The 23997-nt window shown below is 40.9% G+C and overlaps 1 protein-coding gene across 1 annotated transcript in view; it reads right to left on the reverse strand.

The window, feature by feature from the left end:
* The window catches only part of pde11al (phosphodiesterase 11a, like), a 39321-nt gene extending 15624 nt beyond the window's left edge, over positions 1–23697 (reverse strand). Inside the window, 16 exon segments of the mRNA XM_072913012.1 lie at positions 3–80; positions 239–339; positions 2955–3045; positions 3116–3225; positions 3565–3672; positions 4962–5108; positions 5224–5274; positions 6035–6127; positions 6715–6782; positions 7282–7357; positions 7456–7576; positions 7722–7786; positions 7873–8013; positions 8129–8218; positions 12847–13005; positions 22918–23697. Of these exon segments, the coding sequence (XP_072769113.1) occupies positions 3–80; positions 239–339; positions 2955–3045; positions 3116–3225; positions 3565–3672; positions 4962–5108; positions 5224–5274; positions 6035–6127; positions 6715–6782; positions 7282–7357; positions 7456–7576; positions 7722–7786; positions 7873–8013; positions 8129–8218; positions 12847–13005; positions 22918–23697 (2279 nt within the window).
* Between the last annotated feature and the right edge of the window lie 300 nt (positions 23698–23997).

The raw sequence follows: 23997 nt of genomic DNA on the forward strand, positions 1-23997 counted from the left end.
ACCTGAGGACCTCTCTGTGTTTTTCGTCCGTCCAGCTGAATCTTCCAGCAAGAACACATTCAAAAAACTTGCTCCTGCGCCTTTCAAAGCAAAGACAGTCAAGGATGTTTGTGTTTGTGTGTGTGTGTAGGGAATAAAAAACCCTTTTCTACACAGCAAGACACGTGGAATAAAAGAATTGAATAGATAACTCAAGCTTTCCTGCCTCTGCAGTGAATTCATTGAATAGACTACTTACTCAAAGTGCAAAGTGAGGTCTGTGGAGAGAATGGCTTGCTTTAACAGTTGCATCAGGTTGCTGTATTCTTTAGAGCAGAGGTTTGCAAAGATATTGTGACCCTGAAAAATAAATAATGGAAATAAATATTAAATCCTATTGCAGGCAAGGATTAGTAACAGCAGCTAAAATGTCTGCTTAAAGCCAATGTATCAACAAAGTTGTCGCTCGCTGCCTAATCAAGTTGTGCTTTGTAATGTTAATTTGCAACAAAGACAGAGCGTTTCTGTGGTATGGTCAAATAAATCCATAGAGGACACTGCTCTTGATAATCAGACGTGAACTGGACATACAGCATCATTGGTGGTCACAGCCACATTTGACTCAAATGCACCTCAACCTCCAATTTAGACTTACTGACCCAATGACTGTCCATAATAAGAATACATTAGGACTCACTTTGTGCTGCTTAGTGTTCAATCTACACTAATGTACCCCAGGACAACAATTAATGGACTCCAATGATATTAGCTGTACCTTTTGCAGGGCCAGCCAGGTACAGATATGGTCCTACAATGCAACGGTCAAGGTAACCTAGACTGAAAACTTTTATGTTCACCTTAGCTTTCAGCTAAATCTTTTAATCTTTTAACGTCCGCACTGTTTTTATTTTTATTGTCTGCATTTTAATTTTGCTTTTATTTTCTTTCATTTCACTTTGTTGTCTGTGAAGCACTTTGAGTCTGCCTTGTGTATGAAAAGTGCTATACAAATAAAGTTGCCTTGCCTAAACACCCCTACAGACAAAGCATAGTACATCTGAAAGTCTGTTACCAGCTTGTGTCTGATTCATCACTAGATAGATATCATGTAAAAGAGAAGAATAACATTTACTCTAATTGCTGTCGATGCCCCTCTATGACTGGTTAACTGCTGTCAACATAAGCAGTTGTCGACATAACCAAAATGGAAACAGGAACTAGCCATTGCTTGCACATTTAGAGTGACGAGAGATTTAGGAGTGGCATAACAATTAAAACAGGGATGCTTTAAAAACACACCGGTCGCATGATAGGGCACTTACCCATCATGTACAAAAAACAAATCAACATTTTCAACATAAACAGTACATTATTTTGAAAAGTTGAAAATCAGGTCTGTACAGAGGAATGCATCTTTCGTATTTTTATCTAGATTAGCACCAAACTAAATTGGTCACTTCTCAGCACATCCTTCATTAAAAACTGGTGTTGTGTTGGCACAATCCAGAGAACAAGAGAGATTAGCACTATGAGATGTGTTGTTCAAATGTAAAGTGCAATATTACAATTATTGGTATTATTATTCTTAAGAGAGAGAAAATGCTATATTTTAGCCACAATTGGTATGCTATGTTATATTTTAGGGCAATTAATCCTGGAGCGTTTTCAACAGCTTGACAAATGTTGTTTTTTGTAGAGTGGTACCTCAAATTAAGAGTGCCCCAACTTAAGAGTGTTTTGAGATAAGAGCAGTCACTTAGCTAACTGTTATGCTTTAAGCCTCAAACATGTTTTTGTTACAAACATACTACATATTAATGATACATATTATTTATTTATTTTATTTAGAAGGACTTTTACTCTTCTTCTACTCAGTGGCCTAGTGGTTAGAGTGTCCGCCCAGAGATTGGTAGGTTGTGAGTTCAAACCCCGGCCGAGTCATACCAAAGACTATAAAAATGGGACCCATTACCTCCCTGCTTGGCACTCAGCATCAAGGGTTGGAATTGGGGGTTCAATCACCAAAATGAATCCCGGGCGTGGCCACCGCTGCTGCTCACTGCTCCCCTCACCTCCCAGGGGGTGAACAAGGGGATGGCTCAAATGCAGAGGACACATTTCACCACACCTAGTGTGTGTGTGACAATCATTGGTACTTAAACTTTAACTTAACTTTTGTAAAATTTCAAAGACACTTTACAGTAAGCATTACTTGGCGTAGCAAATGTTACAGTAAAACCCTTAATATCCACCCAAAACATCTGGTCTTACTCGCTAGCATTAGCTTACAGCTAGAAATGGACATAACTTTGTTTTTCTAGGTATTGGAAGGAAGAAAGTGAGAAGAAAAAGTAGATGATATTCATTGAATTAAAAAAAGAAATTTATGAAAAAACATGACTGAGCGTCTCAACAAACTGGCGAAGCAATTAGAGCGTATCACTGCCATACTGAAGCAGAATGAGTTGATAACGCCAGCTAAAAACGGCGGACATTTATCCATGAAAATGTGGAGAAGCTGCTGATGGTGTTTGACTGAGGAGCAGCTGGAAGGAGATACCGGAGAAGTGCACTGTCCAATGTCAATGTTGTACATTATTATTACATTACTTAAAAAACGTCTATTTATTAATAGTACATTCTATTATATTATTATTATACAAAATTTTTTATCTAAAAGTTAGTTTTTATTTTTTTAAAGGCAAAATTGTGCTGTTTTGGGGGGACAAGCACCAATTAATTAATTTCAATGAGAGACATTGATTTAAGATACAAGTGTTTCGAGTTAAGAGCGTCGTCACAGAACCAGTTCAGCTTATAAGTTGAGGTACTACTGTATATCCTACTGGTACAGTATTTGCATTTCAAGATTTCAAGCAAAGCGCATCTTATATTTACAGCTCATACCAAAAACGTGTCCCTTTGCCCTTCTTTATTATTGATTATCATTTCACAAATAAAGATGTTGGCCTCACCTCACTTTGGAGGATCATAACTGCATGATTGAAGTGATGGTGTTCCAGGGTCGCTGACGTGCCGTAGAGCAATGCCAAAGCAGAACCCGTCCTGACAAAACAGTAGAGTCATCAATATGGATATTTTGAAAAAACAAACATGGTCATAGTCATAGTCTTACTTGGCTTGAAATGCATTATTGGTGCCACGATGGTCCAAATCATGGCACAGACAGCCAACCATTAGAGCCAGAATCTCTGCTTCCGATAAAACGTCCTGGAAGCTGGCTGACTATGAACAAATACAATTAATAGATCCATTATTGTTTAATATTTCCATATATTTTATTATTTAATGTGACATATGACTTGTAGAAAGAAGAAGAGCAACGGAGCATGAGGAGAGACTGGAAGCAATAAAAACAAGATGGGGGCACAAGGGCAAACATCTCATGGGTCAGCTTAGGGTAAGCTTGACGCTGGAAGGTTGCACTGAATCTTAAAATATAGCAGTTTGGCTTGAGTGCATTTATGACTCACCAGTGAATAAGGCACACGGCTTCACATGCTGATTGATAAGTACAACATAATAAACCTGAGAAGATTTAAAGTCAAGTTGCATTGAACTCACTGTGATCATAGCAAACATGCACTGGGACACGTTGAAGGCGTGCCTCCAGTTATGATAGACCACAGTTCTGTAGTTCTTCCTCACAGTGAGAAGCCAGCGGCACAACACCTGAGAAAAAACAAGTTAGATTCACTATAAGTTGTTCATGCAACAGTTATAGACCCCATTTATCAGAGTAGATTATTATTTCATAGCAGAAATATGTGATGATTGATTGTGGCCAGAGTACAGTCTTGATGTGCTTCATGTAATTAATGGTGCCCATGTAAAACATCCAATAAATGATGCATAAAAACTTCACTATCTTCTTTCCACAGATTTGTTGCTACATGTGCTTTTTTATTTTTTTAAATCGCAAAGCAACTTAATGGACATCCTGCATTAACTTTAGCTTGAGCGAAAACTACACTAAGGGCCTGATCTACTAAAGGTTTGCATGTACTAAACATGTGCAAATCTGATCTACTAAGTTTGTGCGGAGAGGTTTGCGTCTCAAATTATCAAAATAACGAGCGCAATCCAGTCAGCGATCTGTCTTTATGTATACAGTATATGCAGAACATATGCTGATTATCAGACCACCTACTATACTGGGAGGAGATGCAAATATAATCATTCCGCACTCTCAATGTGATTTATCAAACTTAAAACTGTTCTTTGGCCGCTGTTTTGCTTCTATATTTAACACGTTTAAAGTGTGTGTGCAAATTGGTACCGTTATGCACAAACGGCTCAGAGAAAGGAGGCAATTGTGCTGCCAAGACAGATGTGGACAAATAATTCTCTGTCCTGCGTGAGTGTGTTGACATATTTGGACTAACAGAATTAAAAAAAAATCTAAGACATATCTGCTGGATGATTCAACAGGATGATTTAAACAAATTCAATTGATTTGTCTGCTGGCGTTATTTTTTTCTTGCAACATGCATTTTCATGCATTCTTGCATGCATTTCTGGATAATTCCAGATCCACTATCACAACACCGGCGCTAAACCAGAGTGCACCTTTGGCATGCTAAAAATAGGTTATTTTGTGTAGATCTCACATCAACAGTAATTCACCCTAAATGTGGTTACTTATATATATGTGAGCTGCATACTCCACAACATAACAAAACAGCATAGGTTGGACCATTGGAGCATATTCTCATCTACACCACTTCTGCATTTTTTATCAATTGCACACGCAGTCTTAGTAGATCACCCGCAACACGCCCATAAATAGTACAGTTTGCACATGCAGTTTAGTGCGTTGCACTTGGATCTTACACAATCAGGCCTAAACGCTAAAAGTTCCGAACTCTATGCGGAGTCGAGGAGCAAAGAAAGATTAACAAAACAAAAACAAAACAATTACAGTACCTGTATTATTTTCTTGTAAATAAACATACCCTCACCTCATAGTCTATTTTGAATGTTTGGACCACCCCAAGTTCCAGGAACATTCTAAGCGAGGCTGTGATCATAGCATCGTTGTCGAGAGAGAAGTCATTAAAATGAAACTCGTCAATTCCCAACTCACTGCTGAGGGGGATTTTGGCTGCCTTAAAAACAGGGGAAAGACAGCTGTCAGTCACAAGGTACCAGGCAAGAACTTGCATTTACATAAAAACATATAATAATATGCAAACAGGCATGTTGTGTGTCAACTGGAATTACCTTCAGTCTGTCAACCTCTACCTTGGAACATGTAGCGTGGTAGGATAACATCTGGAAAAACACATAATCTCAATGAATGCACAATAGATGTATTAAATATTTAATTTCAGCTTCAAACAGGATTAAATATGTGACTTTTGCTACTTTTTCCATCTTGTCCTCAACCAACACAAGGAATGATGTGACAGTAAGTTTAATGTGAGGTGAAGACACGAGCACATGTATTTATTATGAATTACTGACAAAATAGCTGATATATTTAGACAGGAGAGAAGCAGGTTCATGTTTTAGCTGAGGATAAATACAACATTTCAAATATAATCATGTTTCCGATAAACTCAAATGCTACTGTACGGCAATTATGCAATTATTATAGTCAAGCTAGTTTCTAAGTTTTATTTAAGCATTTAATAGAACTAAAGGTAATATTAAAAAAGAAACACTTGAAGAATGTAGACTAAATCTTTTTTTTTCATCACTGGTATTGAAATATTTATGTTTGTGACCAGTATGAGACCTTTTTTCCCTCTATAGTTTACTTTCACATTATTCTGCTGTCATACTCTTGGTCATAAACTGGAGATTATTGTGATTTATTCAGCACTACAGGGTGGCCATAACAACGTATTATTGTGATTGATTTACTGTACTATAATGGCTATATTTCTGCAGTGGTGCGAGACAAAAAAAGAAAGAAAAAATTGCAAAACAGGGGAGGGTTGGGAGCATGGAAACATATTTTAGGTCAAGAAACATGAACATGGATGAAGAGTATGCACTTTACGATGAACATTGTGTTAGCTGTGCTCACATCCAGTGCTACAGACTGCTTGGCCCACGTCTTCTTCACTTGATTGTACATCATAGTGTTGTTGATGCCCAGTCCACAGAAAATCACAAATGCCTTCAACCAAACAAAATGACAAAAAACACAAAGATATGATAGGTTTCACATTTTGTATGTGTTCAGTCTATCCAAAACTGTCAGTGATGTGCGGCCAAAGGATGCAGGTGAGGCAAAGCATTGTGAATATTTCTTTACTGACCTGTGCTATAAATATATTTAAAAATAAATATATTTTCGAAATGATTACATTTTTAACATTTAAGCAAAAACTTGTGCTGAATTTGCACATTTTTTCTGATCAAATACAAGACATAAACCCTTATCTCTGAATGTGCAACCCTTACAAACTCGCTTGCGATGCCCAGTGCACGTCTGATTCCCAGCATGTCGCCAATATAATGTTTGCAAGAAACATTTATAATACACCATGACTTTGTAATCTCTTTAATATAAGTGTGTCATTATTCTTGCTGATCTGATGATAAACTGAAGAGAGAAGTAATAATGTGAAGCAGACAATTAAAGGGGGTGTACTTTTAGATCTGAGTCAGTGCCTCACCCACCATGAAAACCACCGCACATCACTGACAACAATGTAGTGTGCAATCTATGTTTTTGTAGCAATGTTTGTTTGTTTTTTAAACCTCAAACAGTCTCTGATCTGCATCGTTGAAGGTGTTCCTGTCGAGGCGATTCAAAATTTGTGCAACCCCTGCAGAGGAAAATATATATTGTTATTCTATTTTTAAATACAACAAGAGACTTTGGATCAGACCATTTATTTTATGTTTTTTCCTGTTGCTGGGCAGAGTTTATTGGCCTCAATAATAAATGCCACCATTGAAAAAAGGACATACAATCAGGGAACAAATATATACATTGCTACAATAACAGTCTACAGTAATAAAGATTGTGGATAGCTAAATAAAAAAAAAACAATATATATATTTTTTAAATGTGTTAATTGTGGTGAATTTTGTCGTTCTAGCCATGTTGTGAATTCAGCTGTACTTGGCAGCAACCAGCAAAGAACGCTGTTGGTTCGGTCTCAACTATTTTGCTGGCTAAATAATGAATTACCACCAGCTTAGCCAGGTAAGACCCATTAGTTTATAACACATATAATTCACATCATAAAAAATGAAAAACTGCACAATCTTTTGTTTAAAGTGGGGGTAAAGACCTTAAAAATCAATTATGATCAAACTTACCTATTATCTGGTGAGTTCTATTCCAGATAGGCACACACAACACTGATCTAATATGAAATCCTGAAGCTTGATCTGCCTAGAAGCAGAATAAACTATCATAATGATAACCTACAGTTGAACAAACAAAATCACAATAACAGTACAACTATACCATTTTAGCAAAGTTTGACAAACCTCTGCATCAAAGCGTGGATCTTGGCACACGTCACTGATGTTAACTGGGAGTCCTGTGGAGGCCACCAACTCGGCGATGCTGTTATTAATCAGCCAATCAGAGCATGACAGCTTCTCCAGGCTAATATAAGGACACAGTGAGACAAAAAAAACATATTCAAACAATTATTGGTGGTGCCATAGTCACTTCATGTAATCTCAGGAATAATTAACTATTGATCCTTAATGACTGTTTTTTAAACTTTTTGTTCCATTTTGTATGTCACCTTATGTCACGAGACATGTTGCTCAAGGGGGACATAAGTTCAAACGTCTTGGAGAACTTCACAACCTCAACAGAGAGACACCGACGTCGTCATGGTAAGCAGACTGAGGTTAGTTTTTTTAAGTGTGTTTATTTGATGCTCAAGGCCTTACCGGTGAGTGGATATCCTCGAGGAGAAGCACGGAGCAGCGCTCGCACTGTAAGAGGGTGAGCGCTCGCTGCATGATCTTCCGCACAATCTTCTCCAAGTCGGTCTGCTCCTCAAACAGATCGTTGACCACCTCCAGTAAAGCCTGAGGAAGCAGTGGAAATCTGGAACTTATGTCACATTCACTCTCGTAAAAAACTTACATGTCTGCAGATAAATATTATTGGCTTTATGCAAATATGGTTGAAATATTCGCTCACCCTACTTCTTTCATACTCCTTGCGAGACTCAGAAAACAACTTGGCATTGGATATGGATATCCCACAGAAGGGTAGATACATCTGAAGCACCTGATTGTAAATAAAGAAAATTCCATGTATTATGATCAAATATTTAAAATTAATAATAATATATATTTTTTGTTATTGAGTGTGGAATAGCTAAACAGATTTAACTACTTAATGTCAAACAGATTCTCTAGTAAAGTATTTTTTCTAGGTACAATAATATACAATTTGGAGTAGAGATGCGCGGATAGGCAATTATTTCATCCGCAACCGCATCAGAAAGTCGTCAACCATCCGCCATCCACCCGATGTAACATTTGATCAGAACCGCACCCGCCCGCACCCGCCCGTTGTTATATATCTAATATAGACGATGCAAGGCATAAGTGAGGTTATAAAGCTTTTGCCTGTTAAAGAAAGGAGACTGATCCAATGCAGCACAGACATTCGCGTGCCACGCTGTCACGACCCAGACGCACACCAGTGCGCAATCATATGGGAGCCGCGCTGAGCGCACCTCCAAGCGCGTCTCGCTGCCGGCGACGGCCGGGTATGGGCCCGACACTCCAGCGCCATCCATTTTCAGGGCTAGTTGATTCGGCAGGTGGGTTGTTACACACTCCTTAGCGGGTTCCGACGTCCTGCTGTCTATATCAACCAGGGTGAGCCCCACCCCTTTCGTGAGCGCACTGCGCGCGCGGAGTGACCCCTGTTACGCGCCCCCGGCAACAGGGGTGGCGGGCAGGTAAGCTGCGCGGGCGGAGCGCGCGGAGTGACCCCTGTTACGAGCCCCCGGCCACGGGGGTGGCGGGCAGGTAAGCTGCTTACCTGCTGCACGTGACGCCGGCCGCGGCGAAGGCGGACGAGGCGGGGTGTCGGTGCGGTGGGCGCGGTGGTGACCCTGGACGTGCGTCGGGCCCTTCTCGCGGATCACCTCAGCTACGGCTCCCGGTGGGGCCCTCTCGGGGGAAGGGGCCTCGGTCCCGGACCCCGGCGAGGCGTCCCTTCTCCGCTCCGTAAAAGTGTCCATCTCTTTTATTTTTTTCTTCTGTTGTGGCATATGCAGCAGGTGCCTGCTCGTTTTTCGTATGTGGGTAACAACATTTAACTATGTATATATATTTCTGAATTGGTTTAACTGCCACCCGCCTGAATCTATTTAAAATCTAATTTTTTTTTATTTCAACCGCCCGACCCGACCCGACCCGACCCGCGGATAAAATCTAATTTTTTTTTATTTCATCCGCCCGATCCGCGGATAATCCGCGGACTCCGGGCAATATGGACTAAAATCTATATCGCGATATACATAATGATATATATCACAATATATTATTTTGTATATAAATGATCATAGAATAGTTTCAATACAGGTTACAACAGTTCCTAATTAGACTACTGACGTATGCAGTAACATATTGCGTCATTTCCAGTTGTATTATTTTCTCAAAACTATAATTAATCTACTTGTTCTCTCTATCGTCCTCAGACGAGCTTCAATTGGAGTCTAGCTTACTCAGTGGCCTAGTGGTTAGAGTGTCCGTCCTGAGATCGGTAGGTTGGGAGTTCAAATCCCGGCCGAGTCATACCAAAGACTATAAAAATGGGACCCATTACCTCCCTGCTTGGCACTCAGCATCAAGGGTTGGAATTGGGGGTTAAATCACCAAAATGATTCCCGGGCGCAGCCACCGCTGCTGCCCACTGCTCCCCTCACCTCCCAGGGGGTGATCAAGGGTGATGGGTCAAATGCAGAGAATAATTTCGCCACACCTAGTGTGTGTGTGACAATCATTGGTACTTTAACTTTTTAACTTAATCCTTCCGGTTCTCCATACATCCGGCCAGCTCCGAAGAGCTTTCAGCTCCAACATCTTTCTTCAGGATGTCCACGCGATCGATGCCTGTGCGTTGGTTCCCATAGAACCAGCCTGCTGGCTGGGAGATCCAGATGTCTGTGGCAGTGGCCGGCCAGCCTCATCCTCCAAGCTGCTACCTTCTTGCTGAGCCTCGGCAGTTGCCTGATAGGTCCTCGTTAGTGATGTGGATGCTCTCGTCCACATTCATAACAGCTCGTAACATTCTGGTGTAGCACCCATCTAGGGACTTCTGCAGGGTGTGTGTCAGGGTCCAGCTTTCGCGGCCATACAGAAGGACAGACTACACAGTGGCGTGGAATAGGCTCAGCTTTATGTGTCCGGGGAGATTCGAGCACCACACTCTTGACATACAGTGCCCTCCATGTTAGCGCCTTCCTGACCTTAAGGTCCTGTTTTGTGGAGTTCATCCAGGAACCCAAGTATTGGAAGTCATTGGTGGGTGGTTTATGTGTAAGTTATAGGTGATTACCTCAGTCTTCTTTGCATTCGGTCTGAGGCCAATCCTAGCACATTCCACCTCCACTCTGTTCAGGAGCTCCTGTGCCTTCTCTACACGGTCAGACATCAGGCAGATGTCATCTGCGTAGTCTAGGTCTGCCAGGGCTACAGCAGGGTTTATTCTAGACTTCCTTGGTGTAATTGTGAAGCCAATCTCTTGCTCCCACCTGTTGATGGCTTTCCTGAGGGTGTAGTCCAGTGCTTTGATAAAGAGGAAGGGGGCAAGATTGTCTCCCTGCTGCAACTCTGCTAGGATTTTGAACTCCTCGCTGATGCCATCTGGAGTTACCACCTTGGCTCTTGTGCCCTGGTACATGGCCTCTATGGCCTGGAGTAGATTCGGGGGGACACCGTAAGCCTTAATTAAGAATTTTCAGCATTATGCCTCTAATGTCTATTGAATCAAATGCCTTTTTGAAGTCAATGAAACACAGCACTGCTGTCAAGTTGTTCTTCTTCACCTCCTCAATGATTCTCCTCAAGGCCAGGATCTGGCCTACGGTGGTCCTTCCCTTTCTGAAGCCATTTTGGTTGTCCCTCAGGTGTGGGTCAATGGTGTCCTTAATCCGATTTAGAATCATGCGGTTGTACATCTTCGCTATGACACAGGTCAGGCTAATGCCACAATAGTTGTCTGTCTTAGACAGATCTCCAGATTTGGGAACCGGGATGATGTTAGAGAGGGACCATATGTCGGGCTTGATTTTATCTATCAGAGCCTGGTTGCAGATCTCCAGTATGATGTTGTCGGGATCGCAGTTTTTAGGGACTTCTGGTGGGATACCGTGCGGTCCAGGACTTTTTCCTTGCTTGAGGGTGGATTTCACTGTGGCAAACTCCGTAGCTGTAAAGGAGCCATCGTCAATTCCAAGATTTGTGAGGACTGCAGGTATCTCTTCCTCAGCGTTGTCCACTGTTGAGTGGGTGCCTAGGAGATCCCGGAAGTGGGTGAACCAGGAGGTCACTCTCTCTTCTGGGCTGCAGCCTGCCAGCTGTCCCTCTCTCGCCCTCTTGCGCCCACTCATCTTGTTTATGATCTTCTATGACTCCTTTTATTTCTGTTCGCCATGTTCTGCCTCCACCCTCTTAACCTTATCCAACATCTCCTCCCCTTTGATCCTGTCGTAAGTTTTGAACAGCTGTTGTTTGGTGCTGTTCAGCTCCTCCCAGCTCTCTGTGGTTCCCTCTCTCTCTCACAGTTTCTGCGTGCCTCTCACTGCCAACTGCGCCAGCACTCGGACAAATATTTTCAGCCATTTTGGGCGATAGTACAAATTTGGGTATTGATCTAATACCAAGTAGTTTCAGGGGCAGAAGTGGTCATACCGGTGATCATCCTTAAAATTGTTAAGATCATTGAATGATTACATTTTTTATCACAATTATAATCAAACAAAAACACAGATTTGTGATGTAACAAATAATTAAATGAATGCTTATTATCGGCTATGATTTCAATCCTTTAGTGTTTTCCCTTAAGGTTCTCCTGTGTCCACTGACACATTTTCTGAGTTTGTAAACAATAACAAAAACGACAAAAGATTTTGTGATAGTAAAAAATATTGATCTACTTGGTAGGTATCGTTACTGTTGATATTTGTATCAATCCGTTCACCTCTGTTTACGTTCAAGAGCTCTAGCTAAGCGGTTAGCATGGCTTATTGTATCCTCCTACTGTGTCTAGTGTAGCATTTTTAGATTTTCCTCATCCTTCAGTGATAATGGTAATTATAAGAAACATAGTTCTTTTAACACCTTGGAGGCGAGGATGGTTGACTTTGAAGCAGCTTCACACTGTGGTGGGGACTTTAGCTGCTAGCGAGGCTGCTACAGTGCGTCGAGGATGTGGTCGTTTGCTTGTTGCTGACCAATAAGCGGGGCACAGCTATTTCGTCAACCAAATGTATATTATATATCGTTTATATCGCCTAACTCTATTATCTATCTATGGCACATGTGACAACTGAATTCTGGCAGTTACTGGACAAACCCTTGTCGAGACAGGAGGTTACACTTTCTGGAGGGTCTGGAAACAGTTTTTTGCAAAAATAGAATACTCTTTGTTGTGTACTGGCCTTATACTCTATATTCAATAGGGATCTGTCAGGTTGTCATCAACAATAGTATGTATTGTAGGGACAGTATAAAGTATATATGCACTGTATATCTACGGTATTAGGAGCATTCATTTGTGTCTAGTGGAACCGAGGTGATGTCCTGCTAGGCATGTTTAATGTTCCATACATCATTATCTGACTGGCCCACAGGCACCGGATGTGCAAGAGAGTGAGCCTGCAGTGAGTTAGAGCCCACCTTCTCGTCATCTTCAGTGAAAGGCGTTCCGGTGGGATTTTTGTTGATTGCTTGTACAACACCAATGACCTCTCCATCACTGTTACAGATGGCCATACAGAGAATGGACTGGGTCTTGTAGCCTGTTAACTTGTCTATCTCGTCACTGAAGCGGTGGTCCTGGGAGGAAGGGCACACAGGTACATATCATGATGAACCGATCGGAACATAATCTTTAACCCATATATGGAGGACTGAGAGCCTTTATGACCCTTTACGATTGTGCAGTGCAGGCACACTGACATTACACACCACAATGAGCACAACTACTGAGCATGACAAAAATGTGGGTAATTACTTCAGTTATGTCAAAAATAAAGACACTCTACCTCTAGGACTGTAAAAACAAGCATTGAAAAAACTCTACGCAGCTCACCAGTAAGTTAAAGCGTTGCACAGCAACATGATTGTTAGAACATAATAATTGTCATATAATACAATATCATCTATGATACTAGATACATAATATGTTTAACTAAATAGGCTATACATAATTGGCGATACCTGCGATGAGGTGGCGACTTGTCCAGGGTGTACCCCGCCTTTCGCCCGATTGTAGCTGAGATAGGCTCCAGCGCCCCCCGCGACCCCAAAGGGAATAAGCGGTAGAAAATGGATGGATGGATAATTGGCGATACATAATATACATATATACTTTTGCATATACAAAGGACTGACATTTTCCACAGTCTGAACAAAAAAAAAACACAGTTTAGTTTTGTGTTATAGATCAAACAAATCAGCGTAATATCTAATCTAACACCCTGGAGGTATTTAATTTCTTATTGTTATTCATTACAAATAATATTATTATGCCATCTAAAACCTTTTCATGACAGGGCGCATGGAAATGAACAGAGAATATACACAGTAAAACTAAGGGCACCTAATGATTCAGTCTGATTCCGATTCTCAATTCAAACAGATTCTCGCAGCGTATTATTTTGTATAATAGTTATATGAAACTTTTTCAAAATGGGTTCAAGGTTAGAAAAGTTCCCTCTTGTTGCATGGAGATGGCCCAAAAACTTAATTTTAAAAAGTATATCTATTAAAAATAAATAAATAAATAAATATATATCTACACTATAATGTCAAAAGTATTTGGCCACCCATCCAAATGATGAGAATCAGGTGTCCTAATCACTTGGCCCGGCGACAGATGTATAAAATCAAGCACTTAGGCACAGAGACTGTTTCTACAAACATTTGTGAAATAATGGGTCGCTCTAAGGAGTTCAGTGATTCCCAGCAAAGGAACTGTCATAGGATGCCACCACAAATCCAGTCGTGAAATTTCCTCGCTCCTAAATATTCCAAAGTCAACTGTCGGCTTTATTAAAAGAAAATGGAAGAGTTTGGGAACAACAGCAACTCAGCCACCAAGTGGTAGGCCACGTAAACTGACATAGAGGGGTCAGCGGATTCTGAAGCGCATAGTGCAAAGATTTTGTGCACAGTCAGTTGCTACAGAGCTCCAAACTTCATGTGACTTTCCAATTAGCCCACGTACAGTACATAGAGAGCTTCATGGAATGGGTTTCCATGGCCAAGCAGCTGCATCTAAGCCATACATCACCAAGTCCAATGCAAAGCGTCGGAGATGCAGTGGTGTAAAGCACGTTGCCACTGGACTCTAGAGCAGTGGAGACGCCTTCTCTGGACTGATGAATCACGCTTTTCCATCTGGCAATCGGACGGACGAGTCTGGGTTTGGAGGTTGCCAGGAGAACGCTACATTTCGGACTGCATTGTGCCGAGTGTGAAATTTGGAGGAGGAGGAATTATGGTGTGGAGATGTTTTTCAGGAGTTGGGCTTGGCCCCTTAATTCCAGTGAAAGGAACGTTGAATGCTCCAGGATACCAAAACATTTTCTACAATTCCATGCTCCCAACCTTGTGGGAACAGTTTGGAGCGGGCCCCTTCCTCTTCCAACATGACTGTGCACCAGTGCACAAAGCAAGGTCCATAAAAACATGGATGACAGAGTCTGGTGTGGATGAACTTGACTGGCCTGCACAGAGTTCTGACCTGAACCCTATTGAACGACTTTGGGATGAATTAGAACGGAGACTGAGAGCCAGGCCTTCTCGACCAACATCAGTGTGTGATCTCACCAATGCGCTTTTGGAAGAATGGTGGAAAATTCATATAAACACACTCCGCAACCTTGTGGACAGCCTTCCCAGAAGAGTTGAAGCTGTAATAGCTGCAAAAGGTGGCTCGACATCATACTGAACCCTATGGGTTAGGAATGGGATGGCACTTCAAGTTCATATGTGAGTCAAGGCAGGTGGCAAATACTTTTCAATATAGTGTATATATGTCAAAAGATTAAAATATTGAATTGCGATAATTGCCTTTGTTTATAGTTAACTCAAAATTAATTGTGATTAATCGCAGAAAGATATAATTTTTCGTCATTAATAAGTGTATCCTAGACAGATCATTTTTAAGTTTTCAATACCATGACTGGACAATTAATTTGCTTTCATTAAATGTTTTTAAAAAAAAAACGTTTTTGAAACAGCTCAACATGAAAAGGATATAAACACATTTTTAAAGAGATTGAAAAATATCCTTGCAGTGCGTTGGTGTCTTGCTAGATTTTCTATTTTGTAGGAATACAGAATTTGTATTCCTGCTTTAGGAGCACTTGCACTTAGAGGAGAGGAGCTACACGTCCATGTTTAGATAGCAGTTTCACGCATTAATAACACAAAATGGGAACTATAACGATCATGCTTTGATTGTCAAAGATGCTAGGTGATCATTTTTTCTACTACTGTCAGAACGAGGACTTTGGCATGGTTTGTTTTCCCATGGTGCAAAGGAAAGTTGGGGCAAGGCGTGTATGTGAGTACATGTTTAATTTACAATAACAAAAAGAACAAATGAAAAGCGCGCACAAGGGCAGAAGTACAAAAAAACTTGGCTATGAAAACAAAAGACTAGCACAAAGGCAATTAACTAAGAGCGCGAAACAAAAACACTTACTGTGGCATGGCATGAAGTATGAATAACAAAGGTGGACATGAATATCATGGGTAGCATGGATGGATGGATAGATAATGTCACCAGGCCGACTGCCTGGCAACAACAAGCTTAAATACTGGTGACATGATTAGTGAAAACAGGTGTGTGACTCAAAATGAGAAAACATGAGACAGGTGCATGACATGAGGATGTGAACCAGGTGAAACTAATGGTTACTATGGTGACAAAGCAAGGGAGTGAAGACAATAACTAAAAAGTGTCCAAAAACCAAGTAAAACATAACTAAACAAAACATGATCACAGACATGACAACTACATGAATACATGTTTCTGATATTCTGTACTTTACATGTTTTACAAGTTAATAATAGTAGTTGTTTATTTTGGCCATGTTCAAAACAAAGCAAAAGAAAACAATTGAAAAAGGAAATAATTTTAATAACCTTACAGCAAGGTACAGAAATAGAAACAAATATTTCACAAAGAAAACACGAAAAAAATTAAAACAATACATAATTTATAAATCAAATAACTAGCTTTCTTATCATCATTATTATTATATACAATGATACATTTACCGGTCTTATTACAATATATTATCAAATATTATTTGACTCACTTTTCTTTGGCACAAAAATACCGTGCATACGTACAATATACACATACTGTATATAGTCACATAAATACAAGTACTAATTGATGGTTACACCAACCAGTAATAAGTAAATAACTACCCAAATAATTTGAATAATAATAATAATGTAAACACTTTGTGATTGTTAAAAACCCTCATTTTTGTACATATTGAAAATCATGTCTTTGTATGTTTTTTTTGTTTTTTTTAACAAAATTAAGGTTGGACATTCTATTAATTCCGCATTCAAACTGTTCCATAGTTTAACCCCACTTATTGAAAACAAAAGCTTATTTGTGTTATGCATACCTTCTTACCCTTACCCCTTAAATTATAGCCCCCTTCCCTTTCAGTGAAAAACTTTCGCATATTTCCAGGGAGTGAATTGTTTTTTGCGACATACAGTATGTCATTTCTACTGTTTGTAGTTCCACAAGATCTTTAAAGAAAAATTTATTTGTGTGATCTATATATCCTGCCTTATGAATGACACTTACTTGGTTTCTTCTGCAGGGTGATGAGTGGATATAGTGATTGCTCTAAACTTCTGCACAGTAATGCAAGTTAAAGGCCTACTGAAATGCGATTTTCTTATTTAAACGGGGATAGCAGGTCCATTCTATGTGTCATACTTGATCATTTCGCGATATTGCCATATTTTTGCTGAAAGGATTTAGTAGAGAACATCGACGATAAAGTTCGCAACTTTTGGTCGCTGATAAAAAAGCCTTGCCTCTACCGGAAGTAGCAGACGAGTAGCGTGACGTCACAGGTTGTGGAGCTCCTCACATCCGCACATTGTTTACAATCATGGCCACCAGCAGCGAGATAGATTCGGACCGAGAAAGCAACGATTTCCCCATTAATTTGAGCGAGGATGAAAGATTTGTGGAAGAGGAAATTGAGAGTGAAGGACTAGAGGGTAGTGGGAGCGATTCAGATAGGGAAGATGCTGTGAGAGGCGGGTGGGACCTGATATTCAGCTGGGAATGACTAAAACAGTAAATAAACACAAGACATATATATACTCTATTAGCCACAACACAACCAGGCTTATATTTAATATGCCACAAATTAATCCTGCATAACAAACACCTCCCCCCTCCCGTCCATATAACCCACCAATACAACTCAAACACCTGCACAACACACTCAATCCCACAGCCCAAAGTACTGTTCACCTCCCCAAAGTTCATACAGCACATATATTTCCCCAAAGTCCCCAAAGTTACGTACGTGACATGCACATAGCGGCACGCACGTCCGGGCAAGCGATCAAATGTTTGGAAGCGTACTCACGGTACCGTGTCTGCGTATCCAACTCAAAGTCCTCCTGGTAAGAGTCTCTGTTGTCCCAGTTCTCCACAGGCCAATGGTAAAGATTGACTGTCATCTTTCGGGAATGTAATCAATGAAACACCGGCCGTGTTTGTGTTGCTGAAATCGGCCGCAATACACCGCTTCCCACCTACAGCTTTCTTCTTTGCTGTCTCCATTGTTCATTGAACAAATTGCAAAAGATTCACCAACACAGATGTCCAAAATACTGTGGAATTTTGCGATGAAACAGACGACTTAATAGCTGGCCGCCATGCTGTCTCAAAATGTCCTCTACAATCCGTGACGTCACGCGCTGACGTCATCATACCGAGACGTTTTCAGCAGGATATGTCGCGCGAAATTTAAAATTGCACTTTAGTAAACTAACCCGGTCGTATTGGCATGTGTTGCAATGTTAAGATTTCATCATTGATATATAAACTATCAGACTGCGTGGTCGGTAGTAGTGGGTTTCAGTAGGCCTTTAATGGTATTCATATCTCTGCATGACAATATTTTAACCTTCTCTACTACTTATTAATAAAATGTAATTTTCAGCCTGTTACTGCGATGAGGTGGTGACTTGTCCAGGGTGTACCGCGCCTTCCGTCCGAATGCAGCTGAGATAGGCTCCAGCACCCCCCGCGACCCCAAAAGGGACAAGCGGTAGAAAATGGATGGATGAATGGATTCAGCCTGTTAAATATTCTGCAATTGCGGACTATCAATCAGAACATGTTATAAAAGAATATACCATTGCAACGGTATTATTGTGAAGCCGCCAGCCGGACGCGTGTGATTGATATGAGAAAAGACTTCACATGTGTTGACGAAAATCTCAGATAAAAGTGACTTTGGACTTCCTCTCTACTGTCTTTGTTTCTGCTGAGCTTGAATTCCATCTTACTAAAGCAGTTCAAGTAACAATCTACATTTTATGTTTTCAATGCACTTAACTGTAATCTAAACATGGACTTGAAGCTTCTCCTCACTCCGAGCAGCAAATGCACGCTCAGCGTTTGCTCCAATGATGTCATCTCACGGCGATTCAATGCAACAATCTCCTTGTCTTGTCCGGAGAACTACTTGCCATGGCTTTGGATCTGAAATTTCCATAAGGTAACCCTTTCTTTGTGCAGTACTGCTAGCTATTTTTGAGCCTGTCGCTCAACTGTAACTGGATGCCATTACACATTTTTCCAAGCTACGGAACGTGCCGAGGGTCAAAAACGTTAATCGTGCGTTAACAAAATGATCGCCATTAAATAGTTAACACGTTATCTTTGACAGCCCATGTATTGATTGTGAATCATGTTGTGCATCCCTAAGTAAGCTGCACAGGTCGTCGGCCATTTTTGTTTTTAGGGCCCATTTTAGGAAGGGGAAGGGGGATTTGGGCCTTTTCCAACCCTTTTTTCTCTTCAGTGATATATCTATTTTGTCTATAGATTGTGTCGCGGGTCAATACAAAATGAGCAATGGGGCGCAGTTTGGCTTTAGTGTCTCTTTTATGTTATTGTTTCTTACCTATTGGTACCTGTTTTTGTGTATTTGGGATCTGTGCAAGCCCTGAAAATGTAAAATCAAACCATAGAGGCATTGCGGAAACATTTATAAAACAATCTTACCTTCCTTCATGCTCCCTTCAAACAAGCATTTTGGCATTTGCCCAATTTGTTACGTTTTTCCCAAGTGTGACATCAGCGGATAGCTCCTGGAGGTTTACCCCAAAATCTTTGCGTCATTGTAGTCCGATGCTGTAGTCTGTAAGCTCCTTCTTTTTCTCTATCGTCTTGTTGTGGGGCAGACTGGCTCGTATATGCACATGCATCCTACTCGGTTGCCATTTGTCATACATAGTGGCGCATAATTCTAACTTATGATATTACAAACCCCGTTTCCATATGAGTTGGGAAATTGTGTTGGATGTAAATATAAACGGAATACAATGATTTGCAAATCCTTTTCAACCCATATTCAACTGAATGTACTACAAAGACAAGATATTCAAACTCAAACTTTTTTTTTTTTTTTGCAAATAATAATTAACTTAGAATTTCATGGCTGCAACACGTGCCAAAGTAGTTGGGAAAGGGCATGTTCACCACTGTGTTACATGGCCTTTCCTTTTAATAACACTCAGTAAACGTTTGGGAACTGAGGAGACACATTTTTTAAGCTTCTCAGGTGGAATTCTTTCCCATTCTTGCTTGATGAACAGCTTAAGTTGTTCATCAGTCCGGGGGTCTCCGTTGTGGTATTTTAGGCTTCCTAATGCGCCACACATTTTCAATGGGAGACAGGTCTGAACTACAGGCAGGCCAGTCTAGTACCCACACTCTTTTACTATGAAGCCACGTTGATGTGACACGTGGCTTGGCATTGTCTTGCTGAAATAAGCAGGGGAGTCCATGGTAACGTTGCTTGGATGGCAACATATGTTGCTCCAAAACCTGTATGTACCTTTCAGCATTAATGGCACCTTCACAGATGTGTAAGTTACCCATGTCTTGGGCACTAATACACCATCATACCATCACAGATGCTGGCTTTTTAACTTTGCGCCTATAACAATCCAGATGGTTCTTTTCCTCTTTGGTCCGGAGGACACGACGTCTACAGTTTCCAAAAACAATTTGAAATGTGGACTCGTCAGACCACAGAACACTTTTCCACTTTGTATCAGTCCATCTTAGATGAGCTCAGGCCCAACGAAGCCGACGGCGTTTCTGGGTGTTGTTGATAAACGGTTTTCACCTTGCATAGGAGAGTTTTAACTTGCACTTACAGATGTAGCGACCAACTGTAGTTACTGACAGTGGGTTTCTGAAGTGTTCCTGAGCCCATTTGGTGATATCCTTTACACACTGATGTCGCTTGTTGATGCTGTACAGCCTGAGGGATCGAAGGTCACGGGCTTAGCTGCTTATGTGTAGTGATTTCTCCTGATTCTCTGAACCCTTTGATGATATTACGGACCATAGATGGTAAAATCTCTAAATTCCTTGCAATAGCTGGTTGAGAAAGGTTTTTCTTAAACTGTTCAACAATTTGCTCACACATTTGTTGACAAAGTGGTGACCCTCGCCCCATCCTTGTTTGTGAATGACTGAGCATTTCATGGAATCTACTTTTATACCCATTCATGGCACCCACCTGTTCCCAATTTGCCTGTTCACCTGTGGGATGTTCCAAATAAGTGTTTGATGAGCATTCCTCAACTTTATCAGTATTTATTGCCACCTTTCCCAACTTCTTTGTCACGTATTTGCAAAAAAAAAAAATGTTTATCAGTTTGAACATCAAATATGTTGTCTTTGTAGCATATTCAACTGAATATGGGTTGAAAATGATTTGCAAATCATTGTATTCCGTTTATATTTACATCTAACACAATTTCCCAACACATATGGAAACGGGGTTTGTACAGTCGACTCCATATGGAAGCACTAAAAACTACAACATGGCTGGCGGGGGAAAGACGCTGTCAAAGTGGAGGCACGTAAATAAGACCGCCCACAAAACGGCGCATTCTGAAGAGATGGTCTGTAAAACATCATCTTTGCAAATTTTGACCAAAGAACCACCATTACATTTGATGTAGACCACAACGAAGTGTTTTAAATGTAGGGGAAAAACAATTATAATATGACAGTTTAAAATAAACTAACAGTGCCCTTTAACTGTAAAACATTGAAATTTAAACAACGCTATACTATGTAAATTATGTTTTGACAGAGATAACAATGCACATTTAGTGTCATGTTTCTTATTGTGGTTGTAGTTTGCATGGTGTATGCCAGGGGTGCTCATTACGTCGATCGCGAGCTACCGGTCGATCTCGGAGGGTGTGTCAGTCGATCACCAGCCAGGCATTAAAAAAATAGTCCTAAAAATGAGCGATCATAAATCTTCACTATGACGTCACTTTCGTCACTTGATTGACATTCACGGCACCCGAGGGTCTTCTGAGATGACGCTGGCTGCTGCCAGCTCATTAAAATTACCGACTGGAAGGCGAGAAACACTTTATTTCAACAGATTCTGGCGCTGTACCTGTTGTCAAAACTCCAAAGACCGACTGCACAGTTGCACAGTTGCGCTAACAAAATAAGAGTCTCAGAAAGCTGGCGTGCACAAGCTAGCAAGCTACGGAGTTTGCCGACAATGTATTTCTTGTAAAGTGTATACAAAGGAGTATGGAAGCTGGACAAATAAGATGCCAAAAACCAACCACTTTCATGTGGTATTGGACAGAAAGGAGGACTTTTTTCTCCTCCATTCGAAAATGCGGACGTTATCAGCACCACTGTCTGATTCCAATCAATGCAAGTCATCAGAATCAGGTAATACACCAACTTATATTCTTGTCTTCATGAAAGAAAGGAATCTATATGTGTTAAACATGCTTGTATTATCTTTAAACACCTTTAAGTTGTTAACAATATTAATTATATGTATTAAACATTCTTGTATTATCATTAAACACCTTTAATTTATTAACAATATTAACTATGTGTTAAACATGCTTGTATTATCATTAAACACTTTTAACTTGTTAACAATATTAACTATATGTGTTAAACATGCTTGCATTATCTTTAAACACCTTTAACTTGTTAACAATATTAACTATATGTATTAAACATACTTGTATTATCATTAAACACCTTTAATTTTTTAACAATATTAACTATATGTGTTAAACATGCTTGCATTATCATTAAACACCTTTAATTTGTTAACAAAAACATATATTTCATAAATAAGTAAATATAAATTATATATATGAATGAGGTAGATCCCCACGACTTGATCAATTGAAAAGTAGCTCGCCTGCAGAAAAAGTGTGAGCACCCCTGCTGTATGCACTGCACCAGCTGGGAGCTGTTTATAATATTTTGACCGATTAATAGCTAAATAAAAAAATATATAAGAAACTGCAGTCCCTCATAATAAATATCTTGAGCGTTATCATCTTAAAGCGCTTGCATTGGATCTCATTGGTTTAATGTTGTGGCAGGTTGGTGTAGATATTAAATATTGGGTCCTTTAGCAAAAAAATGTTTTTGATTTTTACCTGATATGCATTGGAAATGTTGACAGTCTCTCCGTGCTCTGCCACATACCCAATGATGCCCTTTCCCCAAGGTACCTGCACCTCGTTGGAGTTGAGTGTGCTGGAGGAAGGTCTGACCGTGGTTCCCAAGTGCACATCAAACAACTTGGACACCAGCGTCCTCTTGTGCGCTGGGCCCTCCACCAGGAAGAGGGAGCACCTGTCCGCGTCCACCAGGATGCACACGTTGATCAGGATCTTATAGCTCAGGTTGGTCAGGTCCAGATCATTCGAGATGTCCTTCACCAACTCCAGGAAGAACTCCCTCTCGTTGGTCTCTCTGAGCCGACACTTGTGGTCGGTGGCAGCGGATGCATACTGTGGCACGCTGACTCTGGACTCCAGCAGGGCGCTGAGAATGTGCGCCGTGGTTGGAGGCAGAGAGCTGGCTTTACGCAGGAGCGCGCGTCGCCTCATGCTGGACTGCGGGTCCTGCTGGCCGAAGCTGGCGTGCTCGTCACAGGTTCGGTGCGCCGCGGTGGCTTTGGACCGGGCGAAGTTGCGCCGAAGCTCCAAGTGAGACGACCTGCGCCGGAGAGCGTCCGGGTTGAGAGCGGGGTCCCTGGCTAATTGGACGCGTCTCTCCTCGGGGGTTGACACTTTCACTTTAGGGGCGAGCTGGTGCTCCCTCATCCACTTGCTAATGTGCTCACACTTGGCTTTTCGGACCAAATACTCCTCAAAGAGGTCCGGGTGTTCGTCCAAAAACGCCTCTATGTCAGAGAAGTCAGACGCCGTCATGATGAGAGATGCTGTGAGGAGCAAACGACGCGCTCGGATGCTGGAACATGAACGCAGCAGCTGAGAGGCTGACCTTCTAACGTGAAGCCATTCATGACTTAGGTGAACGCAATCTTCCACACAACACGAGGGGGCGGAGACGCCATTATTACAACAATATAGCAACACATTACGTTCACTCAAGAAAATAAGTTAAATAGCTTCATAAGGTGGATATACGCTTTTTCTACATTTGTATTTGTGTTTAATGCCGTAAAAAACGGCTTAATGAATTCCATTTGGTCAACGATATGACTTTAG

This window comes from Nerophis lumbriciformis, linkage group LG04 (genome assembly GCF_033978685.3).
Source record: "Nerophis lumbriciformis linkage group LG04, RoL_Nlum_v2.1, whole genome shotgun sequence".
In the NCBI taxonomy this organism is placed as follows: Eukaryota; Metazoa; Chordata; class Actinopteri; order Syngnathiformes; family Syngnathidae; genus Nerophis; species Nerophis lumbriciformis.